Consider the following 19,129-nt stretch of genomic DNA (forward strand, 5'->3'; position numbering starts at 1 on the left):
TAAATAACTATTAAATGTTTTTAATGAGGCAAGAATTCAAATAAAAATTTACCTTATTAATTTCCCCTTTAATGTATGTTTAGTTATTAAACAAGTTACTAATATGAAACAAATGAATTTGACTTTAAAATCAACATAGTTTTGAGTCCATGATAGGTCATTGTTTCCAAATGATTCACATTTACACAGAAATTAAATTCCTCTTGTATTTATCAAGTAAATCTGTCCACAGCTGCAAGTAAAGATGCAATTTATTTATAACCCTATTTTCTAATCAGTAACGATCTATCAGACTGTTTCAAACAGTTCACAGAGGGCTCAGGCTTGCAATCTCTGCAGACTGCTTACTCCAGAACATTAGTGGTTGCAGGCATTGTTTTGTAACATTTATTAAAACAGGGCAAACTTTTTATGCAATGGGTGGGAGAATTCCCCTCATGCTTTCAACGGTTCTTCCAATCCACAGTCCTCAGTGTAAACAAATCTGTGCAAATAAGTGAATGTGACCAATCTGAACTAATGATAGTATTTCCCCTGTTGTTCATGTTCCCTCTTTACCAGTTTGAGAGTAAGCCATTTTTCTCCAGCATTGTCAGCTCTGCTACTCTTTCACTGAGCAAACACGGGAATATGGGAATACAAACTTTTCTTCGCTTAAGACTATGGGGTATATATTGTGTGATGTTGGACAACGTTCTCAAAGGTAGCCCACAAAAACACACACCACAATTAATTTTTAGATATAGAAACACCTGCCTTAAAATATAAATATTTGAAAGAGAGAACCTTACAACACAGATAATGAGGATTTGGAAGGGCCCAGGCCAGTGACATAAAATTATCTTTATTAACGCCATCTGAATTCTAAAGAGTCACCTACTTCACTGGTATAATCTCCACAGAAAATTGGAATCCAGACAAGCAGTCTGAAAATGATCACAGAATCATAGGACTAGAAAGGACCTCGAGAGGTCATCTAGTCCAGTCCCCTGCACTCATGGCAGGACTAAGGATTATCTCGACCCATTGCTGACAGGTGTTTGTCTAACCTGCTCTTAAAAATCTCCCATGATGGAGATTCCACCACCTCCCTAGGCAATTTATTCCAGTGCTTACCCACCCTGACAGTTAAGTTTTTCCTGATGTCCAGCCTAAACCTCCCTTTCTGCAATTTAAGCCCATAGTTTGTCCTATCCTCAGAGGTTACAAAGAACAATTCTTCTCTCTCCTCCTTGTAACAACCTTTTTATGTACTTGAAAACTGTTGTCATATCCCCTCTGTCATCTTTTCCAAACTAAATCCAATTTTTTCAATCTTCCCTCATAGGTCATGTTTTCTAGACCTTTTATTATTTTTGTTGCTCTTCTCTGGTGAATTCTTTTCTATTGAAGATACAGTGTATTTGTCGAGGTGTTTTTTAATGGGATCAGCAAGTACATGAATGCAGTGATGCTCCTGCTGACACAATGCAATAATTAAAACAACCTGTGTGAAATGCCAAGTTCTGAATAATGAATAATTTGCAGCATTTACCCTCATTGTTTAGATCACGTTATATACCTTAACTAAGGCCTCCTTTACACAAGAAACTTGCATCAGTTTAACATAAATAGGTTTTTTAACCAATGTAGTTAAACTAGAGCAAACTGAGTAGAGACATGTCTTTCCGCTTGAGTGACTTGTTCCCAATGGACCTAACCCAAACCAGAATAAGCCACTCTTTTTAAAGTGTTCCCAAGCGGGTTTGCACCGGTTTAACACCGTGAGCTTCGATTCATGCTGTGGGCTGGAACAGTGTCATCTGCTCCTGTATACAAGGCTTAACTGCGTAGTGCAAGGGTTCCCACCTGGCTGGCTGTAGGCCAGGGGATGGGTTTTCTGCCCCTTGGAAGTGAGGACGCTGGGGTAAGAGAGAGACAGCCTGGCTAAGTGACCTGGCCCCAGCGTGCCCGTCCTCCCCTCTCTGTGGCACCGAGAGGGAGGCCGGCAGAGAACTGGTCTGGGGGAGCCCGTGGGGGCATGAGGCAGAAATGCTCCTGAGGGTGCCAGTCTCATGCCCCCTTCTCCAGCCAGCGCTCCGCGCCCTACCCGTGCTCCGCCGGCCTTCCAGCTGCGGCGCCGGGTCTCAGCGGGACACTGGGGAGTTGGCGGGAAGCGCACTGGGCCGGCGCTCCCCGAACCAGGCGCCAGCGGGCTCCCTCAGCAGCGCGGCGCTTCCCGTGGGCGGGAGCTGAGCCCGCCCGGACAGAAGGCGGCTCGGCGGGGCGGGGCGGGGCTGCTGTGCCGGCCACCGCTCGCTCCCGCCCCGCGAGAAGCGCCGTGCAGGCCCGGCCGGAGACACTGGCCCTGCGGAGGCAGCTCATCGGGTAGGTGCGGCGAGAGCAGCGGCGGCCGGGCGGGGCGGGACGGGCTGAGGTACGGCGCGGCCCCGCTGGAGCACAAACGGGTCGCCTCTTTCACTCGGGCTGCTGCGGCCCGTGAGGAGCCGGGTTCCCAGCTGAGCGCACGGGCCGCGGTGCCCGTTGCCCGCTCCTGAAGAGCGTCGGCTGCTGCGCCGGTTCAGGGCAGGCGGCCCCTTCCCTGAGGCAGCTCCCTCAGTGTTTGCACTGGTTTGAAACCGAACTGCAGACGCTGACTCCCCCGCGCCTCCTAGGAGCGGGGACTGTAAGCAGAGCTCGTCGGGGATCTTTTCTTTTCTAACGCCTACGGCGTGGTGCTTTATACGTCATAGAAATAATAACCCTCAGCCCACATTTTCAGTGTTTTGTCTCCCAAAATATTTAGGTCCCCCCCCCCATTCACTGATCTGACGATCTGGGGGGGTTCAGAATTCCCTCTCAGTTTCTGCATTAAAACGTGTTACTGTACTGTAGTTTAATCACTTTCACTGTCTTGATAATGGTCGCAGGTGATGTCCACACTCGGGGTGGGGTGTAACTACATGGTGCGGTGAAAGGCAGACTGCATCCACACTTGTCACTGGTGTGGAGCTACACCCCTGCAGGGAAAGGCGCTGGCAGAGGAAGCAGTGGGACACTACATTGCTAAAACAGCAGTTTAAACAGGAGCAGCACTTCTTGCCTATATAAAGAGCTATGTAGCATATGACCTGTGGGTTCAGGTGTGTAGGGCACTCAACCCACCAAAGCCCAGTACTGCTGGAACCAGGGTTGCTGCTGCACCACCTGGTTTGAAATAGCATTAACGAACACCAAATATGTGGTTTCATCATCAGCATCCCCCACTATAAAAATTGTTCCAGAACCCCTGCCTAAGCCATGTCTCACAGTCTATACTGCTGTTTATACCTGGGCTAGCTGAGTGTGCTGTGTCTGTAGTCTACACACTTCCATAAGTGAAGAGGTAGCCTCAGTTACATCGCTGTAAATGCAGAATGGTTATTTTGGATTAACACTCAAATAATTTAGGAGTAACACCACTGCTGTTAATGTGCTTTATATGGATTTATGCTGGTGGGGCTGAGATGATCAGGCTCTTAGATAGAGGTCTATAGAAGCATGACTGGTGTGGAGAAAGTAAATAAAAAAGTGTTATTTATTCCTCATAACACAAGAAGTATTTTTCCACACAACGCACAGTCAACCTAAGAATATGGAGTGTAACATCACAGTTGTCAAGGCCAAGACTATAACGATTCAAAAATAACTAGATAAATTCATAGAAGGTAGGTCCATCAGTGGCTATTAGCCAGGATGGATAGGGATGGTGTCCCTAGTCCTTTTGCCAGAAGCTGGGAATGGGCAATGGGGTGGATCACTTGATTACCTGTTCCGTTCATTCCCTCGGGGGCACCTGGCATTGACCACTGTTGGAAGACATTATACTGGGCTATATGGACCTTTGGTCTGACCCAGTATGGCTGTTCTTATGTGTTATGAGGCTACTTTTGTTTATATTGCAAAATGTGTCTCATACATTTAATTTCACAGATTCAGCTTCATTTTATAATACTGCAGCCCAAAACCAGAAGTGTAGTTGAGACATTTACAAAACAGAAGTACCTTTATTGTACTAGATTTCCTCAGCAGAGTTCAGTAATTGGCAACAGAAGAAAATGAATTATTGAACATTTCTTTGCACTTCAAAAAGATCACAAAACCCCACAGAGCTGTTGAATGCAACAAAGACAATAGCAAGGAATCTGATTATGTGACTGTTGACCTTTGAAATTAAGTTGTGTATTAAAGACCAGACTAAGGACAGACTTCTCTCAATTGGCTTTTCTTAATCTGTAAAGGTTTTATGACAAGAAGGATATGAGTGGAAAGTGAGCTCTGGTGTTAGAAGAAATGTGTTATGGGTTCAGTCATACACACAACATGAGGAACAACCTTTCAGAATTTAATCTTCTCATAATTGATGTGTCCACAATCATCGATATTGGAAGCCAGATTTCTTAATAAGTGCTATCTTCTCATCTGCTAAAGGAACACTGTAAACTGAAAAATCAGAGTATTTTTACTTACAATTGTTATATTGTTGTTACCAGTAAGATTGCTGTCACTGAGTTACAGTAGAGAAAAACATTTTTTCTCTATTTTTCATGGTATTTGACAGTATTTTGTGTGCATGCATTTTCAGTGTCAAATTTTGACAATAGAAATATATGGTACAGGTACTATAACTAAGGCTACATTTATGTCACAGAGGTCATGGAAGTCACAGAATCCATCACTTCCAGAGACCTCTGTAACATTCTCTGCTTCAGCCCCAGGGGCTGCAAGACTCTGGAGCTGACAGCCAGTGGGGCCCTGGCAAAGTTCTGGCAACAGGGGGCCCCCTGCAAATTTTCAGCAACAGGCAACAGAATCCTGAAGAGACCCTCCTCAGGGTTCCAGCGATGGGCAACAGCCTTGCATGGGAGGACGGGAATGCACGAAGGCAGGGTATCCCATTTTCTCTTTGGGAAATATGGTCACCCTGCAGCTCCCAGCCACCGTGAGCGGAGGGAGAACCCCACAGCTACCAGCCACCACGGTGGTGGGAGAAACCATGGAGCTGCAGCAGCAAAAGGTCACGGCTTCCGTGAATTTTTGCTTATTGCCCATGACCTGTCCATGTTTTTTATTAAAAATAACCATGACAAAAGCTTAGTCTTACCTATAACATATTCTACTTCACTGACTAGATTTCAAGTTGATGTTGTTCTTTTAATAACGACCTGAAACTACGTATTTTCATCAGTTGAGAATTATCTCTCCTGCTCCCTCAAGCAGGTACTTAGGAGCTTTACTTGTTTGGGCACCTCACTATAAAAGAACACTGATCAGTTAGGCCCCAGTCTTTCTTGTAAAGAAAACCATCTGGGCAGACTGCAGCAACCATGCAGAGACTTACAAAAGTCACCGAGGTTGCATGTGGGCACAGGTCCCTCCATGTGGTTCCAATTTGCAGGATCAGAACCATATAGAGAATACAGGGAAGGTGAAAAAAATACGAAAAGTTGAGAAGATCGGATTTGGGAGGAAATCTTAACAGAATTTAGTGTCTATGCCTCTTGAAGGAGACAAAGGGAGTGGAGACGTATAGCTCTCTGTAAAATTTTAACGTAATAATAATGTAAAGGGGGGGGCCACATTATTTCATATCAGAGGAGACACTAGATATAAGTCCCTATATTTAAACACTGGAGTTTGGTGGTCAGACATTCTCAGTGAAGGGTTCATGATTCTGAAGTTGGTTTTCCCTGCTGGACCACAAAAACCTAAGCTGGCTGACTGTTAGAGCATGGTACAATGCTTGTCTCTCTTCTCCAACCTTTGTTTGAGGGGACTGAAGTAGAGTGCAGGCAGTTCATGTTTAGTTTATTTTGAGAAAATATTTCTTCCATTTTGCCTTTGGTTAAAATTACAAAAAGATTGGCAATAGTTAATTCTATGTGACTTTTAGATGTTTTATCAGGATCTTGTAGTTCAAGAAGTTTTTTGATTTTGATGTTTGGTACAGCTCTTCCTGCAAGCTCTTTTTTCCTGAAGAGCCAGTGAAGATTGTTAGGGCAAAAGGCCAGTATATATATGATGAACATGGAAGAGAATACCTTGACTGTATCAACAATGTGTCTCATGGTGAGTTTAAAATAACATTATTATCAGATTGTTCTAAATGAAGGCAACAATATTCTGGGAAAACTCAACCAAAGAGAATAAAAACAGCATTCTTTTTCTTATGGCAATACTATGTCGCATTTCAGAAGACCAATTTTTATGTCATTTGATTGGAAAAGGATGGAGAACATTTCTTGGGTCTGTAATTTGGGCAGTACTATTGACACACCTTCATTTCTGGGTGTGTACACATGAAATTTTCCCCATTTGCTTTCTGCCCAGTCTTTGTGAAAATACAGTAAACTGAAATTCACAAAATTTCTGCTTAGGAAGCCAAATGTAGATCAACTGTTTAGCTGTAAGTAATAAATGACTTTGTAGGGTCTGTTTCATTTGTGTATGTTTTCCCATAAGGCAGGGTTTTTTTGTGTATATTCTCCCCTAACACTGTTTCTTTGCTTACTCCTTGACTGCTGCTTCAGTGGAAAAACCATATGTTTCCTCTTGCATGTATTTGGAATCTATCCAAGTGGCCAAGGCTTATAGTCCTATGCAGAGCTATGCATTTGAAGGATTTAGAGGGCAGAGTGCACACATAGTTCAGTGGATCAAATCAGATACTACCCGATTTAGCAAGCTGATTCATAGGATTCCGGAAATCTGATTAAGAATATGAACTAAGCAATTTTTTAACAAATACAACCAGAACAACTTGTGAACCAGATGATGCATCCTAATGTAGACTCTCCAAGCATACCCGCACTGTGTTTTTGCCCACTGACAGCACTGCTGATACACTACTGCTGCAATACAGGGAACAATGTCAACTTCTGCACCATAAGAAAGAGGGGAGCAAGTCAGTGTGTATTTATCTATTTGTCAACAACAAATGTCATAGGGAAAGAACCTGTATGAATGGAGAGAACATTAAAACTCCCCTTTTTTTTTCAGTTGGGCACTGCCATCCTGATGTAGTAAAAGCAGCACATGAACAGAATCAGTTGCTAAATACAAATTCTCGCTATCTCCATGACAATTTGGTGGATTATGCAAAGAGACTTTCTAAAACACTGCCTGAGAAGCTGTGCACATTCTATTTTTTGAATTCAGGGTAAGTATGAGGTATTACTAGTGATAACTCTTAGCTATAGCTGAAGTATAGGTATAGTGAGTATACACTTCATTGTAAGTAGTTAGATGCAGGATCTCGTAAGCATGCATGATCTACACCCATAGTCTGGTTTTGCAGACGAGATAATAATTTCAGACTTCTTGAGAAAGCTGCTGGATTTTTTTGCTGCTCTAAAGGTTTAAATTACCAAATTATTAGAAAAACACAGACACAATGGTTTTGAAAAGCTTTAAAAAAGCAGCTTATAGAAGAAAACACGAACAGTTTATATTATTTAGCTGTGTTCACACTCTGTCATACTAAGGGTTTTTTCCTTTTCTTGCTCTGTCTGTGGTTGCTCTGGCTTACATGGGACTTGCCAATTTTATTTTAAATTATTTTTGAGGTATGGGGATATTCAAGCACTAGATGCTGAAATTTGAAAATGTGTTCTTACATTCAATGATGCATTTAAAATGTTTCTATTAATGTTCCCCATGCACTAAACAGAAATGTATACTATATTATCTCAGTCTTGCATTACAGAACAAGACTAAATTCCATAATGTTTGTATCAACTAACACATACGATTCCAGCTAACTACTTTTGCCAAGAAACTATACTATACATTAGGATATGAAGTAAAATACACTTTTGATACTGTTAAAAGTATGCTGGTTTTGAAGAGCATTTTATTCTATTTCTATGGCTCTGCTCTATCAGGCAATATTTTTTTTTCAAATAATTGTAAACCTTTGAAGGCAGCACTATCTATACTGCAATAAAAGCTGTCAGCGTAAATTTAATTTTCATAGTGGTAGCTTCTATAGCTTCTTGTCTAAACTGATTTATCATAGAATTATAGAAAGGAAGGTCTGGAAAGGACCTTGAGAGGTCATCAAGTTCAGCCCCCAGCATTGAGGCAGAACCAGGTAAACCTAGACCATCCCTGGCAGGCATTTGTCCAACCTGTTCTTAAAAATGTCCAGTGATGGGGATTCCACAGCCTCTCTGGAAGCATATTTCTGAACTTAACTGTCCCGATAGTTATGAAGTTTTTCTTTATATCTAACCAAAATCTTCCTTGCAGCAGCTTAAGCCCATAACTACTTGTCCTACCTTAAGTGGCTACGGAGAATAATTGATCCCTGTCCTCTTTATAACAGCCCTTCACATATTTGAGAATCTTCCCCCTCAGTCATCAAGACAAAAAGGCCCATTTTTTAAACCTTTCCTCAAAGCTAAGATTTTCTAAATCTTTTATAATGTTTGTTGCTGTCCTCGGGACTCTCTCCAGTTTGTCCACATCTTTAAAGTATGGCGCTTGTAACTGAACATAGTAGTCCAGGTGAGGCCTCAGTGCTGAGTAAAGTGGGACAACTACCTCCCCATCTTACATACAACACGCCCATTAATAAACCCCATAATACACTTTTTTTACAACTGCATCATATTGTTGACTCATAATCAATTTGTGATCCACTATAACCCCCAGATCCTTTTCCACACTACTACCACCTAATCAGTTATTCCCCATTTTGTGGTTGTGCATTTGATTTTTCCCTTCCTAAGTGAAGTACTTTGCAGTTGTCTTCATTGGATTTCATTTTTTTGAATTCAGACCCGTTGTCCAATTTGTCAAGTCACTTTGAATTTTAATCCTGTCCTCAAAAGTACTTGTAACCCCCTTCCAGCTTGGTGTCATCTCCAATTTTTATAAGCATTCTCTCCAACTCCATTATTAAGTCATTAATGAAAATATTGAATAGTAACAGACCCAGGACTGATCTTTGCGGCACCCACTAGATACATCCTCCCAGTTTGATAATGAACCATTGATAACTACTCTTTTGAGTATGGTCTTTCAACCAGTTATGCACCCACCTTGTATTAATTTCATATAGACTACATTTCCCTTGTTTAACTTAGGAGAATGTCATATGAGACTGTATCAAAAGCATTACTAAAATCAAGCCAGATCACTTTTACTGCTCCCCTCATTCACTAGGCCAGTAACCCTGTCAAAGGAGGAAATTAGGTTGGTTAGGCACGATTTATTCTTGACAAATCTTATTATCCTCTGGATGCATACAAATTTATTCTAGTATCTTTCTGTGTGTAGAAGTTAGACTAACCAGACTATAATTTCCTGGGTCCTCTTTGTTCCCCTTTTTAAAGATGGGTACTATGTTTGCCCTTTTCCAGTCCTTTGGGGCTCCACATGTCCTCCAGAAGTTCTGAAAGTTAATTGGTAAGGGTTCCAAGATTGCTTCAACTAGTTCCTTAAAAATCCTAGGATTGTTAATTTCATCAGGCCTTGACAACCTGACTATATTTAATTTATCTAAATATTCTTTAATCTGTTCTTTCCCTATTTGATTTGTACTCTTTCCCCCCGGTTGTTACTATTAATTGTGGTGAGTATCTGGTCACATCCTTTTTTAGTGAAGACTGAAGCCAAATAGGTATTAAATAACTCCGCCTTCTTGATGTCATCAGTTATTAGCTCTCCTTCCCTGCTAAGTAGAGGATCTACACTTTAAATATATTAGGAGCAAGAGAAAGATGAAGTAAAGAACTTCTTACTACATTTTATGTCTCGTTAGGTGTAACTCATTTCGTGCCTTAGCCTTTCTGATTCCTTTCCCATGTGCTTGTGCTGTTCTCTTGTCTTGTTCCTTAGCAATTGTCCATGTTTTCACTTTTTGTAGGATTTCTTTTTGATTTTTCAGATTATTGAAGAGCTCTTGATGCAGCCATACTGGGATAGTTTGCAGTTCTGCCTTTAATATTGTCTCCTTGAGAAACTGCCAGATCTCGTGAACCCCTTTTTCCCTTGATTTTCTTCTTTACAAGACTTTACCTACCAGTTCTCTGAGTCTGTTAAAGCCTGCTTTTTGGAAGTCCATTGTCATTCTTCTGCTGCTTGCTCTCTCTCTCTCCCTTTAGATTTCATGATCACTTTCAGCATAATTATCGTTGGTCAGAATCAAGTCTAAGTTGGCCATTGCCCTGGTTACTTCTACTTTCTGAAACAAAAAATTATCCCCAAATACATTCCAAGAACGTTCTGAAAATTTTGTCTTTTGTCATATTATGTTTCCAGCAGATGTCTGGGTAGTTAAAAGTCCCCCATGCTTACCAGGTCTTGGTTTTCAGATATTTCTCTTGTTTGTTCTACCTCCTCTTCCTGATACGGTCTATAGTAGACCCCCCCTACCATGACATCATCCCTATTTTTTCCCCCCTTATATCAGAGACCTTCAACTGGTTTGTCTTTCACCTCCTTCTGAACCAGAAGAAATGTATATATTCTTGTGATATAATGTAACACCTCCTCCCTTTTTTTCCTGCTTCTCCTTCCTAAATAAGCTATACTCCTATATTCCAGTCATCAGACTTATACTACCAAATCTCCCTGATGCCAGTTAAGTCATATTTTAGCTTATGTACTAATACTTCCAGTCTTTCCCATTTATTCCCATATGCCTTGCATTTGTGTATAGGCATCAAAGTTGTTGAGCAGACTCTCCCACTGATTTTCCTCTTGTTGTTCCTATGACCATGTTTTAATTTTCCATGTTCACCCCAACACGTAGCCCTCTGTTCAAGTTGCCTTTTCTATGCTAACTTTTGTCACTTGCCCTCTTTGAACCTAGTTTAAAGCTCTCCACATTAAGTTGGTAAGTCACTGTATGCAGATGCTCTCCCCAATCTTTTCCCAGCAGATCATCTTCCTGGAACAGCATCCTATGGTCAGAGAAGCATTCTAGCTGCTATTATCCTTCCTTGGCCTCTCTGTAATTCCTTTCCTAAAAAATCATTCTTTTCAGGTAGTCAGATTTCTGTATAAGGGTATTAATTTCTGTTTTCAGAGATGATAATTTTTCTTTCAAACTAGTCACGGCTAGGATTGTTTTGGCCTGCTTCTGTGGTAATTTATATTATGTTACTTACCCATTGTTGTAAAATGCTTTCAGATCTTCTGCTGAAAAAGTGCTATAGAACTAGGCTTGGCAGAATTCAATTTTTATTTATTTTCTTTTAATCTATTTAAATTTTCACTTACGTAAAATAGGGAGGAGAAGACAATTATTTAATGACAAACTTTAAAAAAATGCTAAAGCACAAATTGTCAGTATCACGTCAGAATATACAAAATAATATCCTTGATTCAAACTCTAAGTTCTCAAGCAGCATTTTTCTTATTTTGATTATCCTAGATGGAAATATTTTTGTATCTGGTGGTGTGTGTACAGTGAACATTTACCCATAAACACTCAAATCCTTTCACACCTGTATCTAGTAAGTGCAATGTAGTATCATAATCCTGGTCGTATTCCAGCCCAGTGGCCTGCAGTTTTGCACCTGTGATTATTTGCCTGTACAACTGATGTCATTTGTGGATGCAAAATGGCACAGCAAGGAAGGACAAGATTTCAAATCCTGTCCATGTATGTGCAGTGAAATAGCTTTTGAATTTTCAATTGCAGATCAGAAGCCAATGATCTTGCCTTGAGATTGGCACGACAATATACAAAACACAAGGATGTTATTGTTCTGGACCAGTAAGTATATCAAACAATGTTTAATAATATCTACTGTATTTTATTTTTGTTTAGTAATTTTAATTGCCACTTCTAAAGAAAGGGCACAGTTTTATTCAAACTACCCCATCTGCACATTTGACATAATTTTGCCCTGTAGAGGTGTGAATGGAACGAGTGCCTACACCTCTGCCCCGATATAACGTGATCCGATATAACACAAATTCGGATATAACACGATAAAGCAGCGCTCCGGGGGGACGGGGCTGCACACTCCAGCGGATCAAAGCAAGTTCGATATAACACGGTTTCACCTATAACACAGTATGATTTTTTGGCTCCCGTTATATCAGGGTAGAGGTGTATAACAAAAAATAGTCCTTTTAAAACACAGTGACTAGCAAAGCAGACAAAAGAAACAGCAAATATTCAGTATCTGGAGTTTTGGAGCTTAATTCTGATTTGATTCCTGATCACTGCCAGCAGGTAATACTCCTCCTGATGCACACTGCTGTGATGATAGAAACAAGCCATTAAAAAGCCAAAGAAATGGGGGATTGATCTCAATTTCTTCTACCAAGTAAACAGGGGAGGAAAGTAGGAGCGAAAATCCCAAATACAGTCGACATGGTTGATAAATTCCTGTGCAGGTATTTTGGGCCATGTGACTCTATCTTGGTCAGCTGGAATTCTAGAGAACTGTGATAATATGGAAATGACTGTTTAGCTCTGCTGCTACATTGTTTTTGTTTTAAGTGCTTACCATGGACATCTGACATCCTTGATTGACATAAGTCCATATAAATTCAGAAATCTAGAAGGACAAAAGGAATGGGTCCACGTGGTATGTACATACTGCCACCTACATACCTTGACTATTTCAGTTAATTTATTATCCATCTCATCTGTGGCATACTAATCATTAAGGCATTGTTCCTTTGTTCAGGCTCCTCTCCCAGACACATACCGTGGAATATACAGAGAAGACTATAAAGATTCAGTCCTAGCCTATGCCAACGAAGTGAAAAAAATAATTGAGCAAGCACAAAAAAAGGGCAGAAAGGTGAAAAAGATCTTTCCTAATCTATTTGCTGACTTTAGCAGTGGGAATGAATAGTAGAGTTTAGCAGCAGCAATAGACATTTCGGGACCATCCATGTCAGGGAATTCAGAAGCATGTAGATTGCATAAATGACAATTATACTTTTGTATTACATCCATCAGATATAATTTCTGAAGATTTGACTATATATAACAAAGTGATAGTTTAAAAACTATTCATCCAGCTATGTAGAGTTTGCAACTTGCTTATATTACTGCGGTAATCTTTACTATTTAGTTCAAATATTGCATGTTACTCTTCCAGATTGCTGCATTTTTCATTGAATCTTTGCCAAGTGTTGGTGGTCAGATCATTCCACCAGAAGGTTATTTCCAGATGATAGCAGAGTAAGTAGATCCCTTCAGAACCCTTTACACATGTTGTGTGTTGTAATTTATCTAAACTGAGATTGAACACCAGCGTCTTTATCACAACATGCAAACAGCTTAGATTTAGTATGCTTTTTGATATAAAAAGCACAAAATGCTTTTGTCCTATTGAATCGTAAGCTCTTCAGGGCAGCAGCGTTATTACTATTTTTATGTAATGTAGAACAAGCATATTGGATTTTTATTTCTTAACTAGTTAAAATATTTTTCTGCTTAAATGTGCAGTATAATTCATGTATCAACTGAAGTATCACAATTTTGTGCTACAAATTTTAGAGATGGAAGTTGAGTGCCAAAAGTCTAATATGTCCCTGTTATGTTACAGACACATACACAAGGCAGGAGGAGTTTTTGTTGCTGATGAAGTTCAGGTTGGCTTTGGCAGGGTTGGCAAATGTTTTTGGGCATTCCAGCTTCAGGGAGAGGATTTCGTACCTGATATTGTCACTATGGGCAAACCAATGGGAAATGGGCACCCCATCGCCTGTGTAGCAACAACTAAAGAAATTGCAGAAGCATTTGCAGACACTGGAGTGGAGTATTTTAATACAGTAAGTAAAGAGTTAACCAAATCATTGTTTCTGATTACATGACCAACTAAACGTAAAAGAGGACATCACTGTTTAAGTGTCACAGTCCTGTAAGATACAGGTAACACGTTAACTGAAAGCAACATTGAGCAGTTATAGTCCACAAACAATGGAGGAAGGTTTTCGGCTGTTAATGTTGAAATATTTATTGATACGTAAAAACTGTCCTTTAATTTTTTTTTTTTCTCCCTATGTGCCTGACACTGTTTATTTTTTCCTTTGAGCTTAGTTTGGAGGAAATCCTGTTTCATGTGCAATAGGTTTAGCAGTTTTAGATGTGATTGAGAAGGAACATCTTCAAGCACATGCCACACAAGTAGGCAACTTCTTGATGGAATTACTGAATCAGCAGAAGGTCAAGCATCCTATCATTGGTGATGTCAGGTATCAACAACCAATTCACATTTTCAGATAGTTTGATTTCGGTCAGCATTTATCAAATCAGAGCACCAAAGGTTGTAGCAAGCTCTTTAAATCTTGTGTTAAGAGGCAATGTTTAGCATCATCTGCATTCTTCACAAATTCAGCATCACAAATGCTTTTTGTGTATCTCTTTCCCTCCCCATCTCCATACAAGCTACTACAAAGATTGACTGACTTTCACTTGACTAAAATGTCTAGATTTGAACTGGCCTAGACACTGACACCCTTATGATGGCACTGCCAGATCCAAGTTAAAACACAAATATGGAAACTTGCATTGATTCTGCCATCGCTAATTTGAGACACAGAACTTGAACTCAATCGGGGAATTAGAGTGAGCAAGGAAAAAATTAAAATCTTGTCTTGCTGAATTATTACATTGACAGCATCTCTTCTGTATTAAGACAACAAGTAGTACCCTTTTTCTATCCCTTTAACAAATGAATCACATTAGTAATAGAATTGAGTGAAATATGAAAATAAACAAGAGTATATACTCATAAGACAGTCGCTGCTCCACTTCTTTGTAAATTATTCCTAATTCCTTCTAGCTGATTTTAGACTGAATACCTGTTTTTCTTTCAAAGGGGTGTTGGATTATTTATTGGAGTGGATTTGATAAAAGATCAAGAGAAAAGGACCCCAGCTACTAAAGAAGCTGAGTATTTAATAACAAGGTATTTTTTTAAAGTACATACATATGTGGTTATACATTAATCCGTGTGATTTAACAATGTTGTAGCACTTAATGAAACAATGTTGTGAGAGGCAAGTACTAACCATTCAACATTTATACAGCATATATATAACTATGTGCATAGCCACCAGGGACTAAAATATTATGCTGACGCCAAGATGATAAAATGCATTTTAACTCTGAACTTGTCAGTCTCCAAATACGGAAAGTGATGTCCTATTCTTGAAGACTCACCGATGTCATTGGGAAGTTTGCGTAAAGTTCATAGGTAGAATAAGACTTATGTAGTAACCAAACTTTTAAATAAAGACACCCAATTCTTCAAAAAGTACTGAGGCTCCAATAACGCCTGTTTTTTGAAATCTTGGCTTTAGTGTATGCCAGTGGGCTTGTGTTTCTTTAAACTATAAAAAGAAGCGTTCAGGATTTCAACAGTTTCAAATTACACTGTGCTGACACTTGGTATATAAAATGTCAGCGTATACATCAGAGAATGTAATTTGGATTGTGTTTTGCATGCTGTCCTTAATGTGAATTTCTGTTAATTTCTGTTAAAACATCAAGTAATCCCCTCTCATCTAAACTAATTAAATATCCTGACTATTAGATGATGATCTACAACTTGACACAATTTATGGTGATTTGGACCACAACACTTGGAGGACAGAGAATTTTTCTGAAGTCTCCATCATGCTGACACTGCAGTAATTAATATTTTCAAGATTAAGAAAAATAAATGGATTGCATTTTAGGTGAAATTATTAGAAGTATTTATTTAGATTTTTAGACAAATCTTCTTCCCTTTCTAGATTAAAGAGAGAATATATTCTGTTAAGTACAGATGGTCCAGGAAGAAACGTGCTTAAGTTCAAGCCTCCACTGTGCTTTACTATGGACAATGCCAAATTAGTTGTGGACAAAATGGATGAAATATTAACAGGTAAGACTGACAGATTAATTTTCAGTTGTTTAGGTTAGCAGACTAAGCAAGAACTCTCCTGTTCTAATAATCTTGGCTCTGACACTGCCGTAATGTGACCAAAAGGAAGCCATTTAGGGCAACTTTTTCGAGATGGTTTTCTAACTTTAGGTGATGAATTTGAGGCAGTTAGGCTTAATTCTCAAAATTGCTTTGCACCTGTGAAAGCTAGGCCATAGTTACCTATAGTAAAGCACCCAAAATTGAAGGCCATTTTAGAAAATTTTGGCCTTAATCTGTCCAGTGAAGCTCTCTAAGAGGTGAACACAACTGTACTTAATGGGGGATAACTGTGTGGGGCTCTCTTAGAACAGAGGGATACCTAGTAAAGGTGGTCTCTTGCACAGGTTCATTATATTTATCTGCTGACCAGGCACATATTGAGAATAAGTTCAATATTTATATAATACTTTGCATCTCTAAACTATTAACTTTTTTTTATATTTGCAGAGTTAGCTCAGTGGGGTCATTAATGTCTGAACATTGTTAGGAATTTGCTTGCATTTCAGACATGGAAAGAGAAAAGACATGTGAGCCAGTAGGAAACCACCATTAACTTTAGGCCTCAGCTCTATCTGGCCAGGTAAGCATTTTATCTTTTGCAGTTTGTTTAATTAGAATCACTAAACTAGTAATGACATGCATTTGGTGTAAAGAGCTAACCAATCAAATGTTTCTGTTATATTTTTGCAAAATAGGTGACCCTTCTGATATTCTAATCACTATTTTGATTTATGTAGGATCACTTCAGCTTCTCAGCCCCCAAAACAATCTATTCTCCCTCAAGTGAAATGCCTGTTTTTTGGTATAATTAAATCTTTATCCTTAAAGCACTTCAAAATTTGACTACTCCAATAGCAGCTGGATCCTTTAACCTGCTGCTATTCAAAGAATATCACCCATTGTGCTGTCTGTTTATGGTGATGGGAGAGGGTAGCTGATTTTCAATGTATTTCATTGTGTTGGCTGCTGCTTATGTGACTGCTCTACTGAACCCTTGAGTAAGGCAAGCGCAACTCGATCCATTCTGGAATCCACTCTATTCTCCTTGAGTAATCGAAGAAAAACCAAGTACTCTGTGAGAGTCCAGTGACAGAGCCCTACCTTATTTCTGTTGATGTCATTTGAAATTTTGGCAGTCAAGGGAGTGGCAATCAAGACCAGAAGCAAAAAAAACAATGTGGTGAACTAAGGAGAAACCCTGAGATGCTTCTGCATTGCACCAGAAGTCAACTTTAGTTCAAGCAAAGGCTGTATTATCAGCTACAGCAGGTCATGCCCACATTACCTGTTTTATTCAAGCATGAAAGAGTCGCTTTTGAATTAGCATATAAGCAGCATACCTTAACTAGTATTTAGTCTAGGTTTGTGAAATTAAACAGCCAGTAGAGAAATCCTAGGGCCTAATTTAATTGTTATTAAGATTAGAGACAGACTGCTGCAGAGGCTGGATGTCAGCTTTCAGGGGTATGCAATGTAACTGAGCACAAAGGCTTTATGAAGGTAGTTCTCCTTTTTTAGTTGCTTATTTCCTATGGCACTATAGAAGGAACAGTTGCTACAGTACATGCTAAAGAGTCTGCAACTTTGCTTTAAATACAATGTAGGAGAGGCATTGACCTGGTTAATTTCCTTCATGTAAAGAAAAATATGAAACCTGATACATATTCTAGGCCTTATTTTTCATCTATAGGTTTCAGACAGTAATTTAACAGAATCTACTACAAAGGATCATTAAATCCCTATAACTAGTGCACATTTAAGCTAAACAATTATGTTTGAATCTGCAATGTTTAGTAACGCTTCTTTAGGGGTGAAAAGCTTTACAGAAAATACACAGGCATTATGATATAGAATAGTTTGCTTCAGCTGTAAGCAAAGGTGGTGTGGGATTCACTTAATTAGCAGCCAGTTTCCAAAAACAATAACTACCCAGGAGTTATTTTCCTAGTCTAGTTCTTACGTATCACACTTTGCGGCCTTTTCATTTTTCTGGTTTGAGCTATTCCAGTAACTATAACCATCTGAGCTAGGCCAAACATTCTGCCATCCCATAGAATCCAGTGAGAGAGCATGCAGAACCCAATAATCAGATGTATCTGTCCTTATTTTGCCATACTTCAGTGTCTCACCAGGTACACCCCCTGATTTATTTTGTGCCATTATAAGGTCCAAACAGCTAGACTGGTTTTCAGCCATAGGTTTCAAACAGATGACTCTCAGTCCCAAACTCTGTACCGAAGTTCCCTATGAATTGCCTTCTGAGGACATGTTTAGTGAGGAAAGAGGAGGTCCAATCTAAACTGCCCACAAATGGCATTCTGTGTCCTTGATGGACCCCCAAGTACGTATGGGCAATGAAGCGTAACTTAAGATACCACTGTACATGTTGCACGCTCTCACTGGCTAACTTGAGGTTCTCTTCAACAGCAATGGAACATCTCAACTATACCGAAAAAGGAATGGTAAACTCTGCTTTGGAGTATAAGCACCCTCAATTTTTGCTTTAGGCTCTAATCACTATGCACCTAGGATCTAACTCCACAAGTCTGTGTGACAGCCTGCTCCGTAGCCCACAAGCTGCTCTACATGCACTTGCTGGCTAATGCACCATTATCCCTAGTGAAGTGTACAAGTCTTCTCTGCTGAACTGTTTCTAGAACTAGTTAAAATATCTGCTTATTTCCCACTCCCTCAACCCCCATAGTTATGTAATTAAGTTTGCAGAGTTCAGCTTGCTTCCCCCCACCTCCCCGTGGCACGTAGGATTACTTGTGTTCCATTTTATTTTGCATGCTCCCATACCTTGAGGTAAATGAAAAGGTAGTGATCATGTGGGCTAAATGCTGTAGTTTGTTGCTGATCTACCTGGAGCACTTCTATAGCAACTTTCAAAGAAAGTCGGACTCACGGGATGTTTCCTGATGGCAGTGGGCTAGTACAACAGTAAGACGCAGGAAGTTTTATACAGTCTAGAGCAGCAGTTCCCAACCTTTTCGACTAGTGGGTGCCAGACGAAGGACTGTGGCAGCCGTCGAGCATCTGCCGAAACGCTGCCGAATTTTGGCAGATGCTCGACCGCCGGCCAGGACGCAGGTGCATTTAGATGCCCCCCGTGGGCACCATGGCACCAACAGGCACCACATTGGGGACCGCTGGTCTAGAGCTTTAAGTACTCTCCAAGAATAAGATCTGAGAGGGAGGTAAATTTCTTAGCTGCATCT

General features: G+C 40.0%; 1 protein-coding gene across 1 annotated transcript; it reads left to right on the forward strand.

The window, feature by feature from the left end:
* The first annotated feature begins 662 nt into the window (after positions 1-662).
* On the forward strand, positions 663-16,500 carry PHYKPL (5-phosphohydroxy-L-lysine phospho-lyase). Its single transcript, XM_050961928.1, has 13 exons — positions 663-703; positions 2,071-2,367; positions 5,969-6,087; positions 7,018-7,177; positions 11,672-11,746; positions 12,482-12,569; positions 12,672-12,788; positions 13,092-13,174; positions 13,542-13,767; positions 14,036-14,190; positions 14,817-14,906; positions 15,736-15,866; positions 16,415-16,500. The coding sequence occupies exons 1-13, from the start codon at positions 663-665 to the stop codon at positions 16,459-16,461; spliced, it is 1,629 nt and encodes a 542-aa protein (XP_050817885.1). The 3' UTR covers positions 16,462-16,500.
* Positions 16,501-19,129: the final 2,629 nt, after the last annotated feature.

Source organism: Gopherus flavomarginatus, chromosome 7 (assembly GCF_025201925.1).
Source record: "Gopherus flavomarginatus isolate rGopFla2 chromosome 7, rGopFla2.mat.asm, whole genome shotgun sequence".
Taxonomy (NCBI): Eukaryota; Metazoa; Chordata; order Testudines; family Testudinidae; genus Gopherus; species Gopherus flavomarginatus.

What these genes read in the sequence shown, in the direction of transcription:
- PHYKPL (XM_050961928.1), top strand. Translation starts at nt 663, where the DNA reads ATGGGGTATATATTGTGTGATGTTGGACAACGTTCTCAAAG. An exon ending in GTTGGACAACGTTCTCAAAG is followed by an intron (nt 704 to 2,070) that starts GTAGCCCACAAA and finishes CCCCTTCTCCAG; the next exon opens with CCAGCGCTCCGCGCCCTACC. An exon ending in TATTTCCAGATGATAGCAGA is followed by an intron (nt 13,175 to 13,541) that starts GTAAGTAGATCC and finishes GTTATGTTACAG; the next exon opens with ACACATACACAAGGCAGGAG.